This window comes from Antechinus flavipes, chromosome 3 (genome assembly GCF_016432865.1).
Source record: "Antechinus flavipes isolate AdamAnt ecotype Samford, QLD, Australia chromosome 3, AdamAnt_v2, whole genome shotgun sequence".
Lineage (NCBI taxonomy): Eukaryota > Metazoa > Chordata > Mammalia > Dasyuromorphia > Dasyuridae > Antechinus > Antechinus flavipes.
In genome coordinates, this window is record NC_067400.1 from 241,019,799 (window position 1) to 241,045,421 (window position 25,623).

The 25,623-nt window shown below is 32.9% G+C and overlaps 1 protein-coding gene across 1 annotated transcript in view; it reads left to right on the forward strand.

Moving 5' to 3' along the window:
• The window catches only part of CXADR (CXADR Ig-like cell adhesion molecule), a 43,372-nt gene extending 19,435 nt beyond the window's left edge, over positions 1-23,937 (forward strand). The window contains exons 2-7 of the mRNA XM_051984761.1: positions 2,194-2,360; positions 6,682-6,886; positions 12,036-12,188; positions 16,996-17,118; positions 17,811-17,949; positions 20,274-23,937. Coding sequence (XP_051840721.1) covers positions 2,194-2,360; positions 6,682-6,886; positions 12,036-12,188; positions 16,996-17,118; positions 17,811-17,949; positions 20,274-20,538 — 1,052 coding nt within the window. The 3' untranslated portion in view covers positions 20,539-23,937. The remainder of the gene's footprint in view (positions 1-2,193; positions 2,361-6,681; positions 6,887-12,035; positions 12,189-16,995; positions 17,119-17,810; positions 17,950-20,273) is intronic.
• Positions 23,938-25,623: the final 1,686 nt, after the last annotated feature.

The following is a 25,623-nucleotide window of genomic DNA, read 5'->3' on the forward strand; positions in this document are numbered from 1 at the left end:
TTTTTAAAATCCCATTATTATTCATCAGAGAGGGTTGGCTTAAAACTAGACTTGACATAGAGGAATCAGGAAAGCTTCAGAAAATAGTTTGGAACAATTTCTTACCTGGAACATAATGGTTACTAGTTCTTGCTGCTCAAGCGGCAAGATGACAGAAGAGGGAAAGTATTCTTCAATTAAAACAAAAGATTTATTAGATATTTTACTTCCAGTTAAAAAGAAAAGCCTAAGCTTGAATATTTTCTCCTTATAAAATAAGCACTGAACTGTTAACAATACACACACACACACACACACACACACACACACACACACACACCAAAGATTGCAGCATTCTGGAAAAGAAATATTGGGATACACCACTTCTTTGCTCCTTCATTTGGTACATTTCTCACCTGGGCAATGAGACGAGGTTTGCTCCAGTTAACAACAGGACAGGTTAGGCAATTTAGGGATGTGCTCACACAAATCACTAGCCTTGAACCTTATAATCATCTATATGTAGCAAACCTCACTGTCATTAAACCTGGGCTCATCCTCATTGGCTAGCATATTACTATACTCTCCATCTGCATAATACTGAACACCTGGCTGCCCTAAAACATCCCCTTCTACTGTCTCAGCTGACATTTCCTCATTCTTATTCCCAAAACCTTGAATCCCACTCTAGATCTGTTTCCTCTTTCCATTTTGTAGTAATTAACTCTTAAAATAAAACAAATATTATGTATGAATTTTCAAAAGGAAAACAAAGATGGAAAGATATCTTTTTCATAAGTATCTGAATTTATACATACACAGATAGTATTATTATAAGTACTATTTTTTTTTTAAAAAAAGCATATTTTGACACATTTTTCCTTTATGAATTATAGCCAGCAAAATGTTGGTTAGTAATATTTTCTTTAAGTGTACCATATATACTTAAAAAATTAAAAAGCCATGGGCTAAAAAGGATGTTAAAATTAGTTTAAAAATCAGCCCATTAATAAACATTGAGTGTGCACTATAGTATGACATTCATAGATTCTAAAACTGTTCTTAGGACCAAATTGCTATAACAGTATGTCATTCAATATGATGAGACCTTTTGTCATCCCATTTGGATGGCAATACAGAAAGTTTAAATTTGGATTATATAGAATAGACACATAGGCCATCAAAATTATCATTCAATAAATACTATTTCATCAAGCCATTCTCCAATTGATAAATGGTCAAAGGATATGAACAGACAATTTTTAGATAATGAATTTGAAACTATTTCTACTCATATGAAAAGGTGTTCCAAATTACTATTAATCAGAGAAATGTAAATTAAGACAACTCTGAGATACCACTACACACCTGTCTGATTGGCTAAGGTGTCAGGAAAAAATAATGATGAATGTTGGAGGGGATGTGGGAAAACTGGGACACTGATGCATTGTTGGTGGAGTTGTGAACAAATCCAACCATTCTGGAAAACAATCTGGAATTATGCCCAAAAGTTAATCAAACTGTGCATACCCTTTGATCCAGTAGTGTTTCTACTGGGCTTAAACCCCAAAGAGATAGTAAAGAAGGGAAAGGGACCTGTATGTGCAAAAATATTTGCGGTAACCCTTTTTGTAGTGGCTTGAAACAGGAAAATGAATGGATGCCTATCAATTGGAGAATTGGTAAATTGTGGTATGTGAATGTTATGGAATATTATTGTTCTATAAGAAATGACCAGTAGGATGAATACAGAGAGGCTTGGAAAGATTTAGATGAACTGATGCTGAGTAAAATGAGCAGAACTAGGACATCATTATACATTTCACCAACAATACTGTATGAGGATGTATTCTGATGGGAATGGATATCTTCAACAAAGAGAAGATCTAATTCAGTTTCAATTGATCAATGATGGACAGAATCAGCTACACCCAGAGAAGGAACACTGGGAAATGAATGTGAATTGTTTGCGTTTTTGTTTTTCTTCCCAGCTTATTTTTAACCTTGTGAATCCAATTCTTCCTGTGCAACAAGAGAACTCTTAGATTCTGCTCACATATATTGTATCTAGGTTATACTATAACAAGTATCAACTCATATTAAAGTGGGGAGTTTTTGTTTCTATTAAAAATGGCATATTTTTCTGTAATGTACTAAGTATCTTAAAGTACACAATTGATGCTTCATCTCTATACAAAATTACTTTTTTTTTAGACATGACTAGAAGTGTGACTATAACCACTACTGAAGAATCCTTTGAAAAAGCCAAGGGTGAAACAGTTCATTTCCCTTGCAAATTTACAGTCAGCCCAGAAGACCAAGAACCACTACACATTGAATGGATTAAATCACCACCTGATAACCAAAGGGTTGATGAAGAGGTGAGTATTAATATGCATTCAACATAAATATTTCTAAGCATTTACTGTACATACTTAATGTCATAATTTGGGGATATCGGGCAAAGGATCTGGACCCATCAATGATTTAATCATAGTAATAAACTCTTCACATGGAAAAGCCTTCCATTGATAACAGTTTAGTAGCTCATCTATAATTTAGATTTAGACAGTTGACTAGGGCACGGAGAAATTAAGTGATTCCAAGACTGACTCTATCCACTGGACCACTATTGCTTTCAATAATAAAAATCCATTGGCTCATTAAATTATGGTGTGCTCATATAATCACAATTTTAGGAAGAGACCAGCCACCTCATTTTATAGATGAGAAAAATGAAGCTGAGAGAGATGTGCCCAAAGTCATATATACACATGGAGGATCTCATTCCCAGGATATAATCACACATTCATTAATTTTATTTCTGTTGTTCTTTATAAAAATCCCATAATTATTCCTCATAATTGTCTTATAGTTCTTCATTGTGCGGTAAAGGTGATTCTTGAAGACTATAAAAAGAGTACATTTTAGCACCTTCTGTTATCTTAGAAATATTTCTAAGGATAGTGCCAGTAGCTGAGTCTGCTGTATAAGTCTAGCTAATTGCAGAAAGATTTCTCAAATGTGGATGATAATATCATTAGTTAGAGCAGCCTATGATATAGGAAAAAAACACAAAATTTCTTTTAGTCCTTCCCCAATAATGGTAGCAGAGATTCTGAAAAGGATTACTTTTATAAATGGTAGCAGTTAATTTATGAGATTTTTATTCAAAAACCTTAGTTAGACTCAAAATAACACTGGAAGATTTGATCCATAAGAATTCATGAGCAGGCATTATTTATTTATATATATTTTATTGTTAAAGCTTTTTGTTTTCAAAACATATGTAGCTAATTCCAATTTTTTTTCCTCCCTCCCTTTCCCCCACCTCTTCCCCAAGACAGCAAATAATCCAATATATGTTAAACATGTGTAATTCTTCTATACATATTTCCACCATTATTATTATCTTACACTAGAAAAATCAGATTAAAAATGAGAAAGAAAACAAAGTGCAATTTTTGTTTTTCTTCCGGATTATTTATACCTTCTGAATTCAATTCTCCCTGTGCAAGAAGAAAACTATTCGGTTCTGCACATGTATATTGTATCCACGATATAATGTAACCTATTCAACATGTAAAGGATTGCTTGCCATCTGGGGAAGGGAGTGGAGGGAGGAAGGGGAAAAATCAGAACAGAAGTGAATGCAAGGGATAATGTTGTAAAAAATTACCCTGCCATGAGTTCTATCAATAAAAAGTTATTTAAAAAAAAGAAAAAAGAAAACAAAGTGCAAGAAAACAACAACAAAAAGAATAAAAATACTATGTTGTGATCCATACTCAGTCCCCACAGTTGTCTCTCGGGTTGCAGATGGCTCTCTTTATCACAAGACTATTGGAACCGGTCAAAAAGCATTTATTAAGATTACTATTTGCCTAATGTCATACAGTTGATATTCCAAAAGACAGCAAAGAGTTTTAACAGAGGGGAAGAATGGTTCTTTTGGCAAAGGAAAACAAGGGAATTTGCTGGATTATTTCCCTGCTGTTAATAAGAAGTGTCCTTTCATAGAAGGTAACTGAATGGTTCAGAGAAGATAAACTTACTATCATGCTTATTTTTCTATTACATTTAACTAGGTAGAGAAAAATTTAGCCTTTAAGTCTTCCCTTCAGCAGATTTCTTAATCATATAAAATTGCTTTACAAATACAACTGCAAAAATAATTCTGTTAAACAAAATTTCATGCCATAAAATAGAACTACATGTTCAGCATAAGTTTGATATTTACTCAGTATATACTTTTCTGTTGTTTCCTATGTCACAGAGCCTTGAATAATTAAAAAGAAAAATATTACAAATTCAACTTTTACTTACTTTACTCAACTTTTTAAATAACAAATGTTATTTAAAAAACAAACCAACATAGAAGGTTAAATCTTAAAGCCCCCAAATTTGAACCTCTTGATTTAGAAAATGGGGTGGGGAGGGAGGAAGGGAAGTGGTGATCATATCGTTCTTACATTTTATTTTAGCTAAGCAAAATCAAAAAAAAAATAAGACAATCGACAACAACAAAAAAATGTATGCTCTGTCTCTCCTACTTTTAGAATTTATTTGAAACTTTTTAAAAGTACACACACAAATTTGCTGTAGTCAAATGTGTGTATGATAATTGTTGTGTAGTTATGTACATATAGTTATAATTAATATACAAGTTCTGGTTCTATTGATCTTGCATCACTTGATATGCCTTCATATTTTTTCCCATGTTTTTGCAGTTATTATATTTCATTGTTATCAATATAACAATTCTGTCATTTCCTATCCTATCATTTTGCTGTCTCCAGATATAGCATATGTTCGGGTTATTTTTCTTTTTCTATCACAAATAAAACAATTATAAATATTCTAATATAACTTAAGTCTCTTTTTTACTTACATGGTACATAATAAGAATAGAATCAGTGTCACTTTTACAACTTCATTGAATATTGTCATTATTGCTCTGTCAAACCTATTTGAATCAGATCTTACTGCTAGGTCCAGCACTCTTATCATACCACCTAACTGACCCTAGAAGTATTCTTTGTTAGCTCTCCAGTGACATTCCTGTAAAACAAATAAAAGATGGTGGGAATACAAGTAGTGAAATAATTTATTAAATTTATACAATTCCTAGTTTGGTGTTTCTCAAGTTGTATTGCTTTCTATATTTTAGAGCCCTTGAAAAAGCCATGTTTGCTTAGTATAAGGCAGGAAAGTCTGAATGAAAAGTATCCTACATAGAGATAGCTTTAATAAGTTTTATTGCTACACACAAGGGATAAAGAAAAATGGCTACTAGCAGGGACAGTCTCATTATGTGGCTTCCATATCCTCGGTAAGCAGCATATTGGGAGAGATATTAGCAACATTGCAACTGAAAGTCTTATATATCATTTTTATCAGTCAGTATGATACCAGTGGGTAGCAACTGATGCTTATAATTTATCTAAACAGAAGTTATGAGCTATAATATTAAAATCTCAAATAAAAGTAAAGAAAGAAAATTTTCTTGTTTTGTTGATTTAGTTTTGTACACACCTGTGTTGCCATTAAACTGGAATGACTTTTTTTAATTATTAAATTTTTGGGGGAGGATGCCTAAATTCTTTAAATTTTAGGTATTGATAAAGTAGTTACAGTTAAATTGAACTCACTTAAATAGCTATTAGAACTTAAAATTACATAAGACTTTTTTTGTTTGTTTTTTGCTTAGGCAATTTGGCAATTAGGCAATTAAGTGCCTTGTCCAGGGTCATTCAGAAAGTATTAAGTGTCTGAGGCCAGATTGGAACTCAGGTCTTCCTGACTTCAGGGCTGGTGCTGTATTCACTGCACTATCTAGCTGCCCCCTGTGTTTTTTTAATAAGATGATACAACTTGAAACTGCTCTCTCCTAATGGTCTTAGTTGCCAAATCCAGTGACCTTTTCTCAATCCTCATGTCTTTTTGGCCTTTCCGCAGTCTGACACTCTCTCCTCCTTCATATTTTCTTTTCTCTAAATTTTCAGGATACTGCTCTTTTAATTTCCTTCCTGCCTCTCTGATTACTCTTCTTTTTACTGGATCCTCTTCTATGCCCTGTAACTATATGTAGAACTACTCTATATCTGTATCTTCTTTCTCCCTCTATACCAATAACTTCACTTGATAATGTCATTAGCTTCTATTGATTTAATTACCATCTTCATGCTGATGATTCTCAAATCTATCCTTTTTGCCCTAATTTATCTGCTGACCTCCAATCCTTTTCTGTATCCCAAGTGCTTAGGGGTGTGTGTGGATGGGGGGGAAGGGAGACACTTAATAGGCATTTAATGAAAGTTTGTTGAATGAAATTGAATACCAGCCCTGAAACCAGGATGGGGGAGCTCACTTATTTGTTGAAGAAAAAAATGTTCTTCCATGCCCCATTTGAATTATAAAGTTTAGAGCAGTTGAACACTAATTTATCTCTTCTAACTCTAAATCTGCCTTCCTAAAATCTAAATAATTCCATCATTTTTATATTTATACATTGTTTAAATAATACTTTTATTGTTTTAATTCATTCTAATTTGATGTTACCATTTTAGCATATTCCAGAAAAGGTAATAGTAGCTTTAACTGCCATTTTTGGTTTTTTTGGTTTTTTTACTGGTATATATACTTGTTAATATAAAACTGGTATGTTGACCAATTTAATAAAATTTTCTGCTTTCATTTTAGATAATTTTATATTTTGGAGGCAACATTTATGATAAATACTCTAAAAATCTGAAAGGACGAGTTTATTTTACAAGCAGTGAGCCCAGATTAGGTGATGCATCAATTAACATAACAGATATACAGTTATCAGATATGGGCACATATCAATGCAAAGTGAAAAAACTTCCTGGTATTGCAAACAAAAAAATTCAGCTTTCTGTGCTTGGTAAGTTTTTTTTGTTTGTTTTTTTTTTTGTTTTGTTTTGTTTAAGCTTTGTGAAATTATTTGGTAGATATAAATAAAATTAAAGTAAAATAATAAATAAATTCAAATCAAATTAAAATTTGATGGATAAAGATATTGTCTGTCTTTTAATTTTAGTGTAATTTTAATCTTTTTTACAATTTTGCTTTGTGTGTGACATATTGTGTATGTCCCTATTTCCAGAATTCTTAAATTAAAATGATTAAAAACATAAAGACTTTCTTTTAGCTGAGTAGAGAGAAATATAAAGACATGATTTATGGAGTGCATGTGGTATCTTAAAGGTGAGTGCCTTTTACCTTAAATAGCATCTGCATGATCTCTGCATGTTTTAATAAGGATACCCATTTCACACACCAGCAAGTTAGCTTGTTTAAACAATATGGGAACACCTGAAAAACAGGGTGGTTTTTGAAAAGAAAGAAGAACAAGAAACCAAATTGCCAACATCTGCTGTATTATGGAGAAAGCCAGGGAATGACAGAAAAAAATCCATCTACTTTTTCATTGACAGTACCAAAGCCCTCAATTGTGTGGAACATAACAAATGTGGTAAGTTTTAAAGAGATGGAAGTACTAGATCATCTTATTTGTATGCACATCGAGAAGTAACATTTCTGAACATGGAACAATTGATGGATTTAAGATTGGGAAAGGAAATTGTTTGTTGTCAGTTGATTTAATTTATGTGCAGAGTACATCGTGTAAAATGCCTAGCTTAATAGATGAAAAGCCAAAATTATAGTTGCCAGGGAAAGTAGCAACAATCTCAGATGTGCAGACAATACTTCTGGCAAAAAGTGAACAAGACTGAAGTCTCTTGATGAGAGTGAAAGAGAAGAATGTAAAAGCTGGTTTGAAGCTTTATATCAAAAAACCCTGAGATCTTGACAATTGGTTCCATCACTTCCTGGCAAAACAGAGGGAGAAGAAATTGAAGCTCAAAGATCATTGCAGCCACGAAATTACAAGTTGATTGTTTATTGGAAGGAAAACTATGATAAATCTGGACAGTATATTAAAAAATAGACATCACTATGCTAAAAGAGGTCCATATAGTCAAAGTTTTTTTTTTCTTTTTCTGTATAATATATGACAGTGAAAGTTAGACTATAAAGAAAACTAAGAGTCTCAGAGCTGAAGCATTCAAGTTGGGATGCTGGAGAAAAATTTTGAGAGTCCTTTGGACAACAAAGAGATCAAATCAGTCAATACTTAAATTAATTCAGACTATTCATTGAAAAGACAAGTGCTGAAACTGAAATGCCCTGGTCACATAATGAGAAGGCAGAACTCATAGGGAAAGACCCTGATTTTGGGAAAGATTGAAGACAAAAGGAAAAAAAGGATGTCAGATGATGAAATGGTTAGATACTTTCATGGAAATAACAAACATGAACCTAGACAGATAGCAAGAGATAGCAAGGATAGAAGAGTCTGGGGTCATGCAAAGTCAGATACAGTTGAGTAGCAATAAAGATGAGCTTTCAGGGGAAATGAGAATTCCTCCAGGGGCATAATAGAAAGGATAGGGACCAATAGACTTAGGGGACTATGATTATAGTACAGTCTCATCCACTAACTACCTGTGAGACCTTGGGGAAAACTCACAATTCTATGTGGGCCTCAATTTTCTAGAAAATACAGGGATTTTATCAATTGGAGAATGGTTGAGTAAATTGTGGTATATGAATGTTATGGAATATTATTGTTCTGTAAGAAATGACCAGCAGGATGAATATAGAGAGGACTGGAGAGACTTAGATGAACTGATGCTAAGTGAAATGAGCAGAACTAGGAGATCATTATATACCTCAACAACGATACTGTATGAGGATGTATTATGATACTCTTCGATAAAGAGATCTAATTCAGTTTCAATTGATCAAGGAGGGATAGAAGCAGCTACATCCAAAGAAAGAACACTGGGAAATGAATATAAACTGCTTGCATTTTTGTTTTTCTTTCTGGGTTATTTATACCTTCTGAATCCAATTCTCCCTGTGCAACAAGAGAACTGTTCAGTTCTGCACACATATATTGTATCTATATACTGTAACCTATTTAACATGTAAAGGACTGCTTGCCATCTGGGGGAAGGGGTGGAGGGAGGGAGGGGAAAAATCGGAACAGAAGTGAGTGCAAGGGATAATGTGGTAAAAAATTACCCTGGCATGGGTTCTATCAATAAAAAGTTATTAACAAAGTTCATATGGAAAAATAAAAGGTCAAGAATTTCAAGGGAATTAATGAAAAAAAAATCAAATGAAGGTGGCCTAGCTGTACCAGATCTAAAATTATATTATAAAGCAGCAGTTACTAAAACCATCTGGTATTGGCTAAGAAATAGACTAGTTGATCAATGGAATAGGTTAGGTTCAAAGGACAAAACAGTCAATAACTTTAATAATCTAGCGTTTGACAAACCCAAAGACCACAATTTTTGGGATAAGAACGCAGTATTTGACAAAAATTGCTGGGAAAATTGGAAATTAGTATGGCAGAAACTAGGCATTGACCCACACTTAACACCATACACCAAGATGAGGTCAAAATGGGTTCATGACCTAGGCATAAAGAATGAGATTATAAATAAATTGGAAGAGCATAGGATAGTTTACCTCTCAGACCTGTGGAAGAGGGAAGAATTTATGACCAAAAAAGAACTAGAGATCATTATTGACCACAAAATAGAAAATTTTGGTTATATTAAATTGAAAAATTTTTGTACAAACAAAACAAATGCAGACAAGAGTAGAAGGAAAACAATAAACTGGGATAACATTTTTACAGTCAAAGGTTCTGATAAAGGCCTCATTTCCAAAATATATAGAGAACTGACTCTAATTTATAAGAAATCAAACCATTCTCCAATTGATAAATGGTCAAAAGATATGAACAGAAGTTCTCAGACGAAGAAATTAAAACTATTTATAGCCATATGAAAATATGTTCCAAATCATTATTAATCAGATAAATGCAAATTAAGACAACTCTGAGATACCGCTACACAGCTGTCAGATTAGCTAGAATGACAGGGAAAGGTAATGTGGAATGTTGGAGGGGATGTGGGAAAACAGGGACACTGATACATTGTTGGCGGAATTGTGAACACATCCAGCCATTCTGGAGAGCAATTTGGAACTATGCTCAAAAAGTTATCAAATTGTGCATACCCTTTGATCCAGCAGTGTTTCTACTGGGCTTATACCCCAAAGAGATACTAAAGAAAGGAAAGGGACCTCTATGTGCCAAAATGTTTGTGGCAGCCCTGTTTGTAGTGGCTAGAAGCTGGAAAATGAATGGATGCCCATCAATTGGAGAATGGTTGAATAAATTGTGGTATATGAATGCTATGGAATATTATTGTTCTGTAAGAAATGACCAGAGAGATGAATACAGAGAGGACTGGCGAGACTTACATGAACTGATGCTAAGTGAAATGGGCAGAACCAGGAGATCATTATATACCTCAACAACGATACTGTTTGAGGATATATTCTGATGGAAGTGGATCTCTTTGATAAAAAGAGCTAATTCAGTTTCAATTGATCAAGAATGGACAGAAGTAGCTACACTCAAAGAAAGAACACTGGGAAATGAATATAAACTGCTTGCATTTCTGTTTTTCTTCTCGGGTTATTCATACCTTCTGAATTCAATTCTCCCTGTGCAACAAGGGAACTGTTCGGTTCTGCACACATATATTGTATCTAGGATATACTGCAACCCATTCAACATGTAAAGGACTGCTTGCCATCTTGGGGGGAGGGGGGGTAGAGGAAGGGAGGGGAAAAATCGGAACAGAAGTGAATGCAAGGGATAGTGCTGTAAAAAATTACCCTGGCATGGGTTCTGTCAATAAAAAGTTATTTAAAAAAAAAAAAAAGTAAAAGATATGATTTTACTCTTTACCTTACACTAAAAGAGTAATTAGGTACAGCTGGTGGTTCAGTGGATAGTGTCAGACATGAAGTCAAAGAAGAATTATATTTAAATCCTACCTCAGACTCTGGTCAAATAACTTAAACCCTTTTGTCCAAATTTACTCATCTATAAAATGAATTGGAAAATCAAAGGCAAACCACGCCGATGTCTTTGAAAAAAATGGGTTATGAGATGAGTTGGACATGACTGAAGTGATTGAACAATGACGACAACATCAGAACATAAACTTTGTTTTGGTGGAGTCAAATGGGAAAGATTTTTTAAATGTATGACTACAAAAATATCTAAATAAACCTGCTTTAATAAAAAAAATATAGGGGTATTCTGTGATCTCTGAGAGATTAGATTATAGAATTTGACATTTAAAATTAGAAATGCACTTCTACCATTTTGTCATCCTGTGCTGATGTATGTAACAAGTGCTAATTAACCTGAAAATTTCAACACTCTGCTTTTTCTACAAGCCTTCAGATACAAGATTTTACATTGATGGGTATTAGAAGAATGAAATATGAATAAACATGAATAAGATGTTTGCATTAGCAGACGGTTCTAATGTAGAATTTCATGAACATTACTTTGTTGTAGTACTTTGTTTTGGGGAAACTTTCTTTTCTTTGACACTAATTGGCACACCCTTATTTTTTTAATGTATCTGGAAACTGATTTTTCATTTATTTGGAAAGATTGGCCCTAAAAAAAACCTAGGGCCGGATTTTGAGGTATTTTGGATATTTTCTTCTAAAAAGAAGTCATAAGCATAGAACAAATCTATGTTTTTGTGAGATGGGAAAAGTTCTCAAATCAGCTTGGAGAGGTAAAATGGTTATTTTGTTTGTCTTCTATTTGCCTCCAGCACCAGATGGAGTTTGGGAGAAACAGGATATCAGAGTCTTAAATGTCACTGATTCAAAATATTTCTTGCTCTGTTGTTCTTTCACTGAGTAGCAGAAATGAAATTAAGCTAAGAAAAACATTTTGAAATAAGTAATAAATATCTATGTAGATGTACATTCTGAAAATTTTAATTTCTTGCTTTCTTTAAAATACAATGTGTGCGCCTCTGTGTGTGTGTGATGTGATGCACACTGAAAAATGCTCCTTTAGATGAGAGTATTAAATAAGCAAATCAATTAATTAAATGATTTAATTTCTTTTTCAGTTAAGCCTTCAGGAACAAGATGTTACCTTGATGGATCATCAGAGATTGGCAGTGACTTTAAACTAAGATGTGAATCAGAAGGTTCACTTCCTTTATACTATGAATGGCAAAAAATTCCCAACACAGAGAAATTTCCTCCTGTGTCATTATCAGGTATTGCTGTGTGTGTGTGTATCTCTGTGTGTGTGTGTTAAAATAAAATATTTATTTTAACATTTGCTTGGCTAAAAACTTTTGCCTTTTTTTTTTTTTTAAGATTTATGTAACCCCAATGAGAAATTGGCTCAAATCAATTATTAACAACAGCTAAATAATGTTAAGTGATATTGAAGTTTGTTTTGAGTTTCAAATGCTATCTTTTTCCCCTCCCTGATAGGGTAAGCAATCTGATACGGGTTGTACATGTGCAACCATGTAAAACATCTCTGAATTAGTCATTTTGCACAAGAAGATGGAAAGAAAGTGAGAAAAGTATGCTTCAGTCTGTATTCAAACAGTATCAGTTCTTTCTCTTGGAGGAGTGATAGCATTTTTCATCATGAAATCTTTGGGATTATCTTGGAACATTTGTATATTTATTTATAATTGTTTATAATAAAAACAATATTATATTTTGCATCGGAATTTGAATCTAGTTCTGAGTAAAGCCTGACTGTGAGATGATAATCTTAGATTGTCACAAAATTTTCTTTTTCACTGAACTTGAATTTCCTAATTTTAAAAAAAACCAAGACAAAATAAAACTATACCATCAATATTACAGAATTATTTTAAGGAAATTACATTACAAAAAAGCACATCATGAATACATTATGTTTGTATGCTATTATTAAAATAGCATGAAATTGACAGAAATCAAAGTTTATACCCTCAAAAGAGATTTTAATCTTAGATTTATTATGTTTATTGATTACTCAAATTTGGTCAGAGTCCCTGAATTCAGATCTTAATATGATCCCCCCCCCCAAAAAAAAAAAAAAAAAAAACACATTCTAGCCACATTCAACCAAATGTACATGTTTTTCCCACTAGCTGCCCCAATTACCCCAAACCTTGCTGCACTTTAATCCTTATTTTTAACTTGATATTTAATGATTTTTAAGATGAGGTCTGCAGTGGCAGGAATTACAGGAAAGTAGGAGAATGGCTTCCATTTTCCTTGGTTTTCACAGTTATATCTATAGTCCCTGTCTTATCTCATCTTTTACCTATTTCCTCACTTTAAAAAACTCATTGAAATGTATATAAAGTTTATTTCTGTTTGTTGAAGAGTAGAGAGAAGGAAATAGGAAGGATGTTTACCTCATATCCTTTTAATAATTATTATTATTAGAAAATTTCAAAAGAATTATATGCTTCTTTCATAGGCAAGATAATAGGAAAGAAAAACTGTTCTTTTTTTAAAATGTTACTGATATATTTTCTTTTTGTATTATTATTCATTTTCTTTATATCCCTCAATTCCTTACCCAGACAGCAATTAATTATAATGAAAAATAAAAAAGAAGAAAAAAGAAAGAACCCAAATCTGTGACAGTATAGTATGCAAAGTAGACCCATAGTTCCTCACCTGTGCTGAGAAGAAAAATACTTTACTCCATCATCAAGTCAAACTTGGCTATTACTACATTGCTAAATTTTCTTCTTTTCTCTTGTCATTTGCATGACTTAAGTCATGTATATTGTTTTAATGATTCTGTTGACTTCACTTTGCGTCTATTCACATAAGATCCCCCATGTTTCTCTGATTTCTACATTAATCATTTTTTATGGCTTAGTAATATAAAATTAATTCATATAATAGAATTTGTTATTAATAAAATACCAAATCTGGAGTCAGGACTAATCCTCCTGAGTTCAAATCTGGCCTCAGATACTATCTGTTATGATCCTGGACAAGTCACTTAACCCTGTTTGCCTCAGTTTTTTCATCTATAAGATGGGACAAACCACCCCAGTATCTCTGCCAAGACAATTTCAAATGGGTTCAAGAAGAATTGGACATAAATGAAAAGAACTGAACGACCACCACCATTTGTTTAGCCATGCCCCATTTGATGAGCATCTACCAACCTGAGGAGTGGATGCTATAATTATTTCATTTTACAGATGAGGAAACTAAAGCTGACTGAAATCAAGTGATTTGCCCAAGATTGCACTGTTAGTAACTAGGATCTGAGATCAGATTTAAACTCAGATCATCCTGACTTCAGGTCCAGCACTCTCTCCTACTTTCCACTTCTTTGACCTCTTTATGATAGATATTTAGCAGTTATATCTCTCAGACAATGGGTGTGTGACTATTTTTGTTCCTCTTCTCAAAAAAAAAAAATAAATCCAAATTCTTTTCAAAATGGTTGGACCAATTTCTATCTCACTTATGGTGAAAAGGCAGTGACCAATCATGAGTTCAATCAGACTTACTTTCGGGCTATTTGTCTCTCCCTGTCCCAGTGTATCTCTTTCCCTCCCCTCCTTGCAGTCTCATTCATGGCGGTTTATCATATTGGCTGCTGGTTGCTGGATTAATGTAGATACCCAGTTGGCTTAGCCAACTAAACTCAGAATTCTTGAGATAAGAGATTTCCCCAAGTCTTGACACACTAACTTCAGCCTTCCTAATAGTAGAGATCATAGGCATGGATCACTATTCCTAGCCTTGTTAATAGTTTGTGATTCTTTTTATAAGAATTGTTTGTTCCTGTTCCTTGGACCATTTAACAGTCAACCACTTGACAAGCATTCCTTGGAGTAGGGAGAGTGTTGAGGCAGGCTGACTGTTGAATCCAATGATTCATGGATTTTTATCAGAGGGATGGCAGTATCAGAGAAGAGTGCATGTTTGAGAAATATTGCAAAGGTAAAAATCAACAGGGCTTGTACCTGAATTGCAAGTTTTGGGATTGGGAGGATGATTTAACTTCACGAGAATTAGTAGAGTTAAGAGTAGAGAGTATTTAAGAGAAATGAAAATGAGATAAATTTGCATATTGTGTTGTTTTAAATGATATTGGACATTAACTTTGAGATGTCTAAAAAATCATTGGGAGTTGTAACGTTTATAGACAAATTAGAGGATAGTGAATTTGAGAATCATCAGTACAAAGGTGATTATTAAATCCCTGAGAGCAGATGAAGTCACCAAGTAAAATAGTAAAGAGAGAAAAAAAGAGCTCCACCCATTTTTTCATCTTGATGAAATTTTTATTTAGTATATTTCCCTTTTAATTCTTTCTTTTATTTCATTTTTGATCTATTGTATTTTTGATATTAATTCATGTAGTTCTGGTGGAAATTTTTTTTCTCCTTTGAATTACTGAAATCGTTTCTACCTTCTCTTCTGAGACAGATGAGGGGAAAAAAAAGAGAGAGATTGACTGGAATTTTTAGTTTTTGAATAGGGTAATACCTTGTAGTAGTGTCCTGGGTTCCTCTGTTGATTCCTCCTGGAGTTGACTCACTGGATCATTGAACTTCAGACCTCACTGCTACTTCAAGATGGAGTGTTTATCTCATAGTCCTTCACCTCCTGTTTTGAGAATTGCAACTCCCTACTTATAAGACTTTGCTACCAATATAAGGTCCCTACTTCAGGGTCTTCTGACTATCTTGGTACTTTCTCAAGGAAGCCTCCTGCTTGGACAAAGTTTTGCAATCTACATTTGGAATTGAAGGCTACCCTAAACCAATACTTAATTTGCTAGTGGGCCTCCTTGCTTTCCTGTTACACATGAACTTCTGGATGACCTCTTAAGCAGCTCTGAAATGGAATAGCTCTAGTTTCTTGATCATTATTCTGTCTGGTGTACCCTTTCAGGTTTTGCTGAACTAATTATTTGGGAGATAAGCAGTTAGCCTCTGTGTGATTGTTATTAGTTTACATTTCTCACTGGAAAGATGCCATTTTATATCCTTTAACCATTTATTTCCTGGGAACATTGTTCCTTATTCTTACATATTTCAGAAGTTCAGAGGTGAGACACCTGCAAATTTGGAAAATTTGTATAAAAATTTTTGACTCTCCCTTCATACCAGAGCAGTCTGAGTTATTATGGTATATGCTGATATTATATAACACTATACATATATTTATGCATTTCTGGGTTTCTAAACTTGTGTTGTTTGCTGGCCTTTGTTTGCCTTCTGTGGCAAACTCAACAAAAATTCCCATTTATTTTCTTATGCTGACTCATGATATAGTGAAATCAATGTGGAAGGGATAACTTTATTTTGAATATCAAATGAGAAAGAAGAGTGGTGCAGTGGAAAGTGTCCCTCACTATCTGTGTGGCATTTGGTAAGCAATTTCCTTATAATTCTTTGGACCTTAGTTTCTTCATCTTAAGAAGAGTTCTCTAGGATTGCGTTTAGCTTCACATCTATGATACTGTTACTTATTAGAAAAGTCTATTGCAAATATTTTCCCCTACCTAATGGTTTTCTTTCTTCTTTGAGGTGCATTCCTTTTGCTGTTATACAAACTTTAACTTTATTAATCAAAGTTCTCTTTTTTTTATCTTTTCATGATTATCTTTATGCCCTTTTAAATCAAGATTTCTTTCCCATTTATGAATATGAAAACTTTCTTTGTCTAGCACTAATTTTTTTAAAATTACATGACATTTTATATTTATGTCATGGATATGTTTTAGTATATCAATTGCTAGTATTGATGTAGTGTCTTTCTTGGTAATGTAAGTTTAATTTCTGCCAGACTGCTATACAGTTTTCCCAGCAGTTTTTGGACTAATACAGTGTGCTTACCCTGGGGTGTTTTTGTATTTTGTTTACCATAAATATTTCTATTGCTAAATTCCATGGCTTTTTAATACAATTTCATCTTTAAAAACAAAACAAAACTTTACTGCAGTCTTTGATAATGTACCTTCTTTTCCCCAAGTAACAAAGATGTATTTCAAAAGTAGATAAGAAAATTAATTATCTGCTTTTCTACCCATAGATCTCAACCCAGCTATTATTTCTGTACGAAATGCCACTCCAGAATATTCTGGCACATACAGCTGTACAGTTAAAAACCGAGTTGGTTTTGATAAATGCACTTTGACAGTGAATGTCATTCCTCGTAAGTATATTCTTTATATTTATTTGGGGAGGAGGAAAAGGAGGAATATGTTTCCTCCATCCTTGATTTTACTGCCTTTGCAACTGGTCGTTGACCTATAATTTCATAATCTTAGATTAGCCTGGGACACTAAATAGCGTCCATGTTCATGTAGCCAGTCAGAGGAAGGATTTGAACTCAGATCGTCTAATGAATGCCAGGTGTCTATCCCCAAACACTTGGTAATCTCTTGTCTTTTTGATAATTAATAACAAGGCATTGTATTTCTTAATTTAGTATTCCATTTTAAAAATATTTGTTAGTGTGCACCTTAATCACTTTGATTTGTTTGTTAATGGATATGAAGAGGATAGGAAAAAAGATTTTTTATTAATACATTGTTTTTATCATGTATTGATGGGTGGGGCATCAAATTAATGTGCTCTACTATTAGAATTGTGCATATAATTTTTTTTTTTTTTTTGGCTGAGGCAATTGGGGTTAAGTGACTTGCCCAGAGTCACACAGGTAGGAGGTGTTAAGTGTCTCAGGTCAGATTCGAACGGAGGTCCTACTGACTCCAGGGCCAGTGCTCTCTCTACTGGGTCTCCTAGCTGCCCCAGCCAGTTACTCTTCTAAGAAAGGAAGTAAAATTGCTCTTTCCAGTCATTTCCATCCAAAGTCCTTATAAAAGGTGTTTTTAAATATTGCAGCTTCAAACACTGCTGGTACAATTGCTGGAGCCATTATAGGAACTTTGTGTGGTCTGTTGCTCCTGGGTCTTCTAATCTTTTGCTGCTGTAAAAAACGCAAGGAGGAAAAATATGAAAAAGAAGTTCACCATGATATCAGGTAACCTTTGGAAATAAGCTTTTCCTAAATAATTCCTAAGAAAGCTCCCTTAAGAGATGTAATTAACTACATTATCAAAATCTTAAATATTGAATGTTAGTATTTTAATCAATAGCTCACTTTAGCTAAATATTAGTAAATGTTTGATCACTGAGGTCTTTGCTTCAACTTAGCATCAGAGAACATGGAATTAAAAAGAACTTGAAAAATTATCCAGCTCAGTATCTTCATTTTTAGATACAGAACTGTAAGTTGGAATGGCTTAATAAATTGACAAGGCCACATAGTTATTTAGTAACAGAAAATATCTTCCCTGATCTTCCCTGAGAATTGCACACTGTTTTCTTTTTCTTCCCCACCGAAAGAAGAAAGTTTATTTTTTTCCCAAAAAAAGGTTTTTTTTAAAATAGTATTTTATTTTTTCTAATTACATGTAAAGATAGTTTGCAATATTCACTTTTACGTAAGATTTTGAGTTCCCTATTTTTTCCCTTCTCTTCCCCAAGGTGCAAAGCAATCTGATATAGATTATAAAGGTACAGATCATATTACATACATTCTTAACATTAATCATGTTATAAAAGAAGAATCAGGACAAAAAGGGAAAACCACAAGAAAGCAGAAAACAAAAAAATGAAAATAGTGTGCTTCAGTCTGCATTCAGACTCCATAGTTCTTTTTCTGGATGTGGATAGTATTTTCCATCATGGGTCTTTTGAAATTGTCATTTACCGTTGCATTGCTGAGGAGAGCTAAGTCTATCAAAGTTGATCATCTCACAATATTAATGTTACTGTGCATAATGTTCTGGTTCTGCTTAATTCACTCAGCATTAGTTCATTTCATTAGTTTATCCAGGTTTTTCTGAAATCTACTTGCTCATCATTTCTTATGGCACAATAGTATTTCATTATATTCATATACCATTCCTTAATTGATGAACATCCCCTCAATTTCCAATGCTTATCATCACAAAGAGAGTCTCTATAAATATTTTTGTTCATGTGAATCCTTTTATCATTTTTATGACCTCTTTAGCATTTAGTAGTGGTATTATTAAATCAAAGGGTATGCACAGTTTGCCCATTGGGCATAATAGTTCCAAATTGCTCTGCAAATCCAAATGATTGGATCAGTCACAACTCCACCAAGAGTGAATTAGTGTTCCAGTATTCCCACATCCCTTTTAGCTTTTATCACCTTATTTTCCTGTCACATTAGCCAATCTGATAGGTGTGACATGGCATCTTAGAGTTGTTTTAATTTGCATTTCTCTAATAGTGATTCAGAACATTTTAATAAGACTATTGATATCTTTATATAATCCTTTAGATACTATTTTTTCATGCTAGTCCTGACTGATTTTGACCTTTCCCCTATACATTCCTAAGTGGTAGCAAAATATACCAAAAGAAGGATATATTATTTCATTCTGTTATTTCAAAACAATTCTTTATATATGATTATAGCATCATATAGCTAAAAGAGTTTTTACTGGTCTTTAGGTCTAGTTATATACTCTAGATGAGAATTTCTTTCTTATGCTGCTTCTTTCTTTCTTAAATTGAGATCTACTTCACATTGAACAAGTGGCAGTCAGAATTTAAACTTGTATCTTCTGGCTCCAAATCCATTTTTTTAACCATATTGTCAGAAATTTTTCAAATACATGTTTTATACAATTAATTTTGTAATTGTGTGTATAGAGGAAGGCTAGTGAATTAAATAAAGGTATATAGTTCCTTCTCAGAAAAACTAAAAGTATTGTGTTATCATTTTTGTATTACCTGGTCTAGGGATCAGTAAATTTGTAGTTATTGCAGTTGTACTATATTCACACTGTAAGTTCTTTAACTGATACCTTTTAATTTTATCAAATTAAATGCTTTTTTTGAGCGTAGCTTACTGGTTTGAATGTACAACTTATAAAGTTGAAACAGCCTTACTCACAAGATCTCTTAAGAGTTATGTCTTGTATTGGACTACCTGCCAGATTGGGGAGGGGGTGGGGAGAAGAAGGGGAAAATTTGCAACAAAAGGTTATGCAGGGGTCAATGTTGGAAAAATTATCTATGCATATGCTTTGCAAATAAAAAGCTTTAATTAAAAAAAAAAGTTAAGCATTTATTCTTCGCTCCTTCAACTAATTGACAGCAGAAATTAGTTTCTTAAGCAGATTAGAGCATAGACTTGTAAATAGAAATATAATTTATGAATTTCCTGCTTTCTTCCCCAGTATAATACACATTATTATCATATGTAAGTTTACATAATAAGCTTATTAAGACATTTTAAAATGTTTGTATCTGGGCTTTCATTTATAGAGAAGACGTTCCTCCTCCAAAGAGCCGTACATCTACAGCCAGAAGCTACATTGGTAGCAATCATTCATCTCTCGGATCAATGTCTCCTTCCAACATAGAAGGCTATTCCAAAACTCAGTATAACCAAGTACCAAGTGAAGACTTTGATCGTACTCCACAGAGCCCAAGTTTTCCACCAGCTAAAGTAGCAGCATCTAATCTAAGTAGAATGGGAGCTATTCCTGTGATGATACCAGCACAAAGCAAAGATGGGTCAATAGTATAAAAACATCTCAAACTTTGTTTCTTGAGACTTTTTCTTCTCTGGAAATAGGAAAAAGCTGCCAACCTAAAAATTGCTTTTGAAGAAATAGAATAATCCAACCTGAACTAATAAAAAAGATGATCAAGAAACTTGTTTAATTGACAAGAGTTTGAATCCTACATCAGATTCTTAAAAACTGCAAGCAAGTCATTTAACCTTTTTTAGCCTATTTCCTCATCTGTTTCACAGGGTTGTTGTGAGGAACAAATGCTACATATGTAAAGTGCTTTGTGAATTTTAGGGTATTATATAAATACTAGCTAATATTAATTTAAAGAAGGATCTGATTGAATCTCTTGGGAAAGGGGGGGTTTCTTAGGTTCCTTTAGAAACAACAGATTTCAGTGATATTTAATGTCTTCTGTTTTATTTGTATACCAAGAAAAGGAAGATTCCCTGTTACTATTACTGTTTCTCAGCCATCTGTAGCAAACTATATAAGCCCTACAGAAATTTGAAGATAATGGCAAAAATAACTAAACTAATTTAAAATTTAAAAATTACTATTTTTGGAATTAATTTGATGGAAAGATGTGTCTTAAGCATCTTATTGTATAAATATCAGCTATTACTAATAACTAGCTGAGTTTGGTCATCTAATTAGTTTGGTAAAATGATTTCTTTAAATGTTTCAACACAAGGAAATACTACAGAAGAGTAGCAATTGTTTTTTGCCTTCTGGCTATATTTAGCAATAAAGGAGCAGCTGGCAGATTCTACTCAGGCACTGTTCTTTTTAAAAAGTCACATATTTGGCAATAGTTTTTATTAAGAAGCCATTCACATGGCGTCACACCTAGTCTACCTCGTGTGGCCGGTAACAAACACTTCATCCACAGTGGGCAGGACTGCAAATTAGGGAATTCAGTGTGTTAAGGAACATGGCTTGTTGCCATATGTGCTCTTAACTTGTAAGCTTCCTAGCGAATGATTGAATAGGGTTGTACTTGTACATTTTCATTTTACTGCTTCAGGCTGTGTTTATGTGAATAAAATAATTACTGTTAATTTTTTTAAAAATACAATTGTAGAACAAGTTTGCCAGACCTACATAAGAGTTTGGTTTTTGTTTTTCTGGAATGTTTTTCTCCCCAGAGATGTGTACAACCATATTTACCTTTTTGAAAAAAAGATTTCTGAAAGAAACAATTTTTTCAAACCACCAGAAAGTTTACTTTTAAAAGAATGAATCTTTTCTCTCCACAATTGTTGTAAATTAGTACTTTATGGCTTGTGTGTTTATTATCTTGCAGAAGTAGTTTTGTATGGTATTCATAGAGAAGTTGAGGTTTGGGAAGATTTCCTACTTAGTTTTGTGAAAATTAATAATTTTTAACAAACTTACAAAAAACAGTATTTTTAACACCTGTATCTTAGAAACAAGAAAACTAATTTTATTAGAAAATAACATCTATTGCTTTTTCCCTTAAGATTTTAATGACTATGCTAGAAGCAAATAAGATCTGCTTTTAAAACTCCAATGCTTTTTTCTCCTTAGATTTTTGTAAGAACTTAATTCTTGATAAACTGTTTGAGTGCTTTGGTTGTAAATACTACACAAAAATAAATGTTGTTGTGAACCTAGAATTATGTACTATATCCTATGTAAAACTAAATGGCTGTAATGTTTAATTTTTTTGTATACGTATGGTTTTTACCATATCCTATTAGAGCTAAAAGAAATTTTCATCTGTGCCTTTACGGTAAACTCCTATTTATCAAGCATTTTTGTGCCCATGAACTATCACATGAAAGGTGCTTTAGGGGTGAAGGTACTGTTTGTTTTTTAGTACATCACTGTGATACCTTTCCACTTTGCTTTTTAATACTGCCTTTTTTCTATGTGTTCTTTTTGAATATTGCCTAAATGTATTGAGGGAATTCGTTTTTGATATTGTTGCATTTCTAATAGCCAGTGCTATTTTCTCATGGTTCTGGCTCCTGTGTTCTTAGCTAGACTGTTAGACGTTTAGGATTTATTTTTACAATAATAAAATTAGGGTTAAGAAATTTATTGTGAAACAATACTTTTAAGATTTGATCCTTGTTTTCTGCTAAGGAGCTGTCTAAACACTTGACAGACATCACCTTAGGTGTTACATATGAATGATACGGTTGATCAGCTCTTCCTGGGAAGGTTTTTGATTTTCAATTTAACTAAAATACTAGATCTAACCTGAGGAATTAGAATCCAAAATCTGTAAAATATTTTTCATTGTATATTCTTTTAAAGATTTTTTTAAAACAAGAATAGACAATAATTTATGCCTATTTACTATGATCATTCTATTCTATCTTTTGCTGAAATTTCATTCCATAATTCAAATCAGTTTTATTTAAAATTGAATCTTGTAAACTTAGAATTTACAAGTGAAAAAATTTATTCACTTAAAAAGAAATTTATTATATTTGAGAAAAATCTGCCAGTTGATGGTTCTCAAATTGGCATCTCCTTTCACAAGTAACATAAAAATTTCTAGATTTCTTTTGTATTTGCATGGGTACAAATTTAAACTGTGCAGATCACATATTTAAAAGCTATAAAGCAGTATGAATAAAAAAGTTGTATGTAGTTGGGATTTTTTAATGTTAGTCAAAGAAAACTTGTAGCATGTATAAATAAGTTGGCACAATTTTAACTTTTTTTCTATGGCTTAGAGAAATGTATATTTACCTTCCCTGTATTCATACATTCCTTCTACGTTGTACCATAATGAAATATTAGGGGCAAATTTTAAATCCAAAAAGAAAAAAGCTCCAATTAAGCCAGCATCTCACGACAGAATTTATTACAGCAATAATAACATAAACTGTAGGTTTCTACTATGTGAGCTTAGAAGAATGATCAATAAATTTATGCTTTTGTTTAAACTGGCATCTCTAATGTTAGATTATCTTTATGATAATTAATACCAATAAGTATTGGTTGAGTTTGGGCCATTTCTATCACATCATTTTTTTATTTTGTGTTTTGGCTAAACACTTCCATAAGAAATTGTGCAAGGATCAGGATGAGTTTAAAGTATAATCTTGTGAAGTTAAAGTTCTTTATATTTGTGTTCATATTGTTCTAGTCAGTTATGTTTCAAGTTAATTAGTCTTGACAATATAAAAGTGAAAAGAACCATAAACCATCCTTACTAACTGAACAAAATTTTTATGAAACAATTACCCATTTGCCACTGGGAAAAGCTATTTTGGTATGCATCACATTGAACAAAACACAGGTATGACAATGTCAGATTTTACATTAAAGTTTCTAGTTTTAAGTATTTTAAATGAGGCTTTTGAAATTTTTAAATAGTTCCTATAGTTTTATGTACTTTTGAAATAAAATCAAGAAAGCAATTTTGTCTCTTATGAGTGTTGTGTAGTTTCATTTTGTACATTTTTGCATTTCCTACAATATCTCATTCTTTTCTATCATTCTTGTATTAAGTAAAAGGGTTATAAATTGTAGGCTTTGAAGGGATTTCAGAGTATATTGCCCACATGTTATAGAAACTGAGTTCTAGAGAGGGGTTAAGTGGCTTGCCAAAAGTCATGCATAAAGTATTACTTGATTAATATGAATACTTTAGAGAAAGTTTAAAAAAAAGACAAACTCTGGTTTACCCATTTCACTTTTAACTTTTCCCATTAAACATATTCTCATAATTGGAACCTTGTTTTAAATTCTTTTGATCAGGGAGAATCTTCTCAAAGTTGAATGAAAGAAAGCAATTCAATAGTCTTTTCCTATGTTCTAATTGTAATTATAGTAACCAAAATGTATTAAGGATAAATTAAACCACTCTTATACTCAGTTCAGTTTAACACATTTTGACATCTACTCTGCAGGATCCTGCTATATCTGAAAAAAATAAATAGCAACACAAAATTCAGCCTATAGTGTTTTTCACAACTCTCTACCTAGATTCTACCAGGACCATCTCTTATTCCTAACCTTCTTGCCAATGTGTGTTCTGCATTTGAATTTCACATAGAGATTCTGACTTACTGTCATTCAACCACTGTGGGGAGACCACACATATTAGGGGCAAATTTTAAATCTAAAAAGAAAAAAATCTCCAATTAAGCCAGCTTAATTTAACCACTGTGGGGAGACCAGAATTGAAGACTCTACTACAAGACTTGGACTCCCCCTTTCTAGTAGTTTTGGGACCAGATCACTTTATAAGTCAGTAGTCACCAAGTACAACTCTTTTGGAATGATAGCATCCTACTACATCCTGCAAGCTTCGAAGTATTGCCATCTACCCTGCTTATCCATCAGAAGGTAATAACAATTTAATTTGATTGGAATACAGACTCTGAAAAGGGAAATGATATTCTAAAGTTAAATAGTACAAGTCAAAAATCTAAATTGGAAGATCACAGATCCTTAAATTTAAGATCTAGAAGGGACATCTGAGGTCTACCAGTCCAACCTCAAGATTACATATGAAGAACTAAGGCTCAGGAAAGTTTAGTGAATTGCCTGAAGTTTTACAAATAGTAAATGACAGGCAGGCTTTAAATTAATGAACTGATGCCAAAACCAGTACTTTCCCTTTCTAACATAAGCTTAAAAACTTGAGAGGGGATGAAAAATTACCCTCAAGGAGAGAGAATTCTATTTTTGGATGGTTCCAATGATTTAAGAAATTTTATCCTTTCCTTCATTGATGCTTTAGTAACAAAATAATTTTAATCCCTCTACCAGATGGAAATGTATTAAATACCTTGAATTGTCACATTCCTTACTATTGTCCCATTTCCAGTTTCTTTATCTAATTATCATATGGCATGATATGAAGGCTCTTAACCCTCCCAATTACCTTCCTCTGGACATTTCTTGAATCTTCCTACATTCAGCTCACATATCAAGTTTTTAGTCAAATCTTGTATTACTTTCACAACGTCTCTTTGTCCCTTTTCCTATCCCCATTATACTCCCTACATGATACAAAACTTCATCATTGGACCTTTTCAATAAATTTCTAGTCTCCAGTTCAAACTATTCAACTACTGAAATGATATTCCTAAAACACGGGCTTCATCATG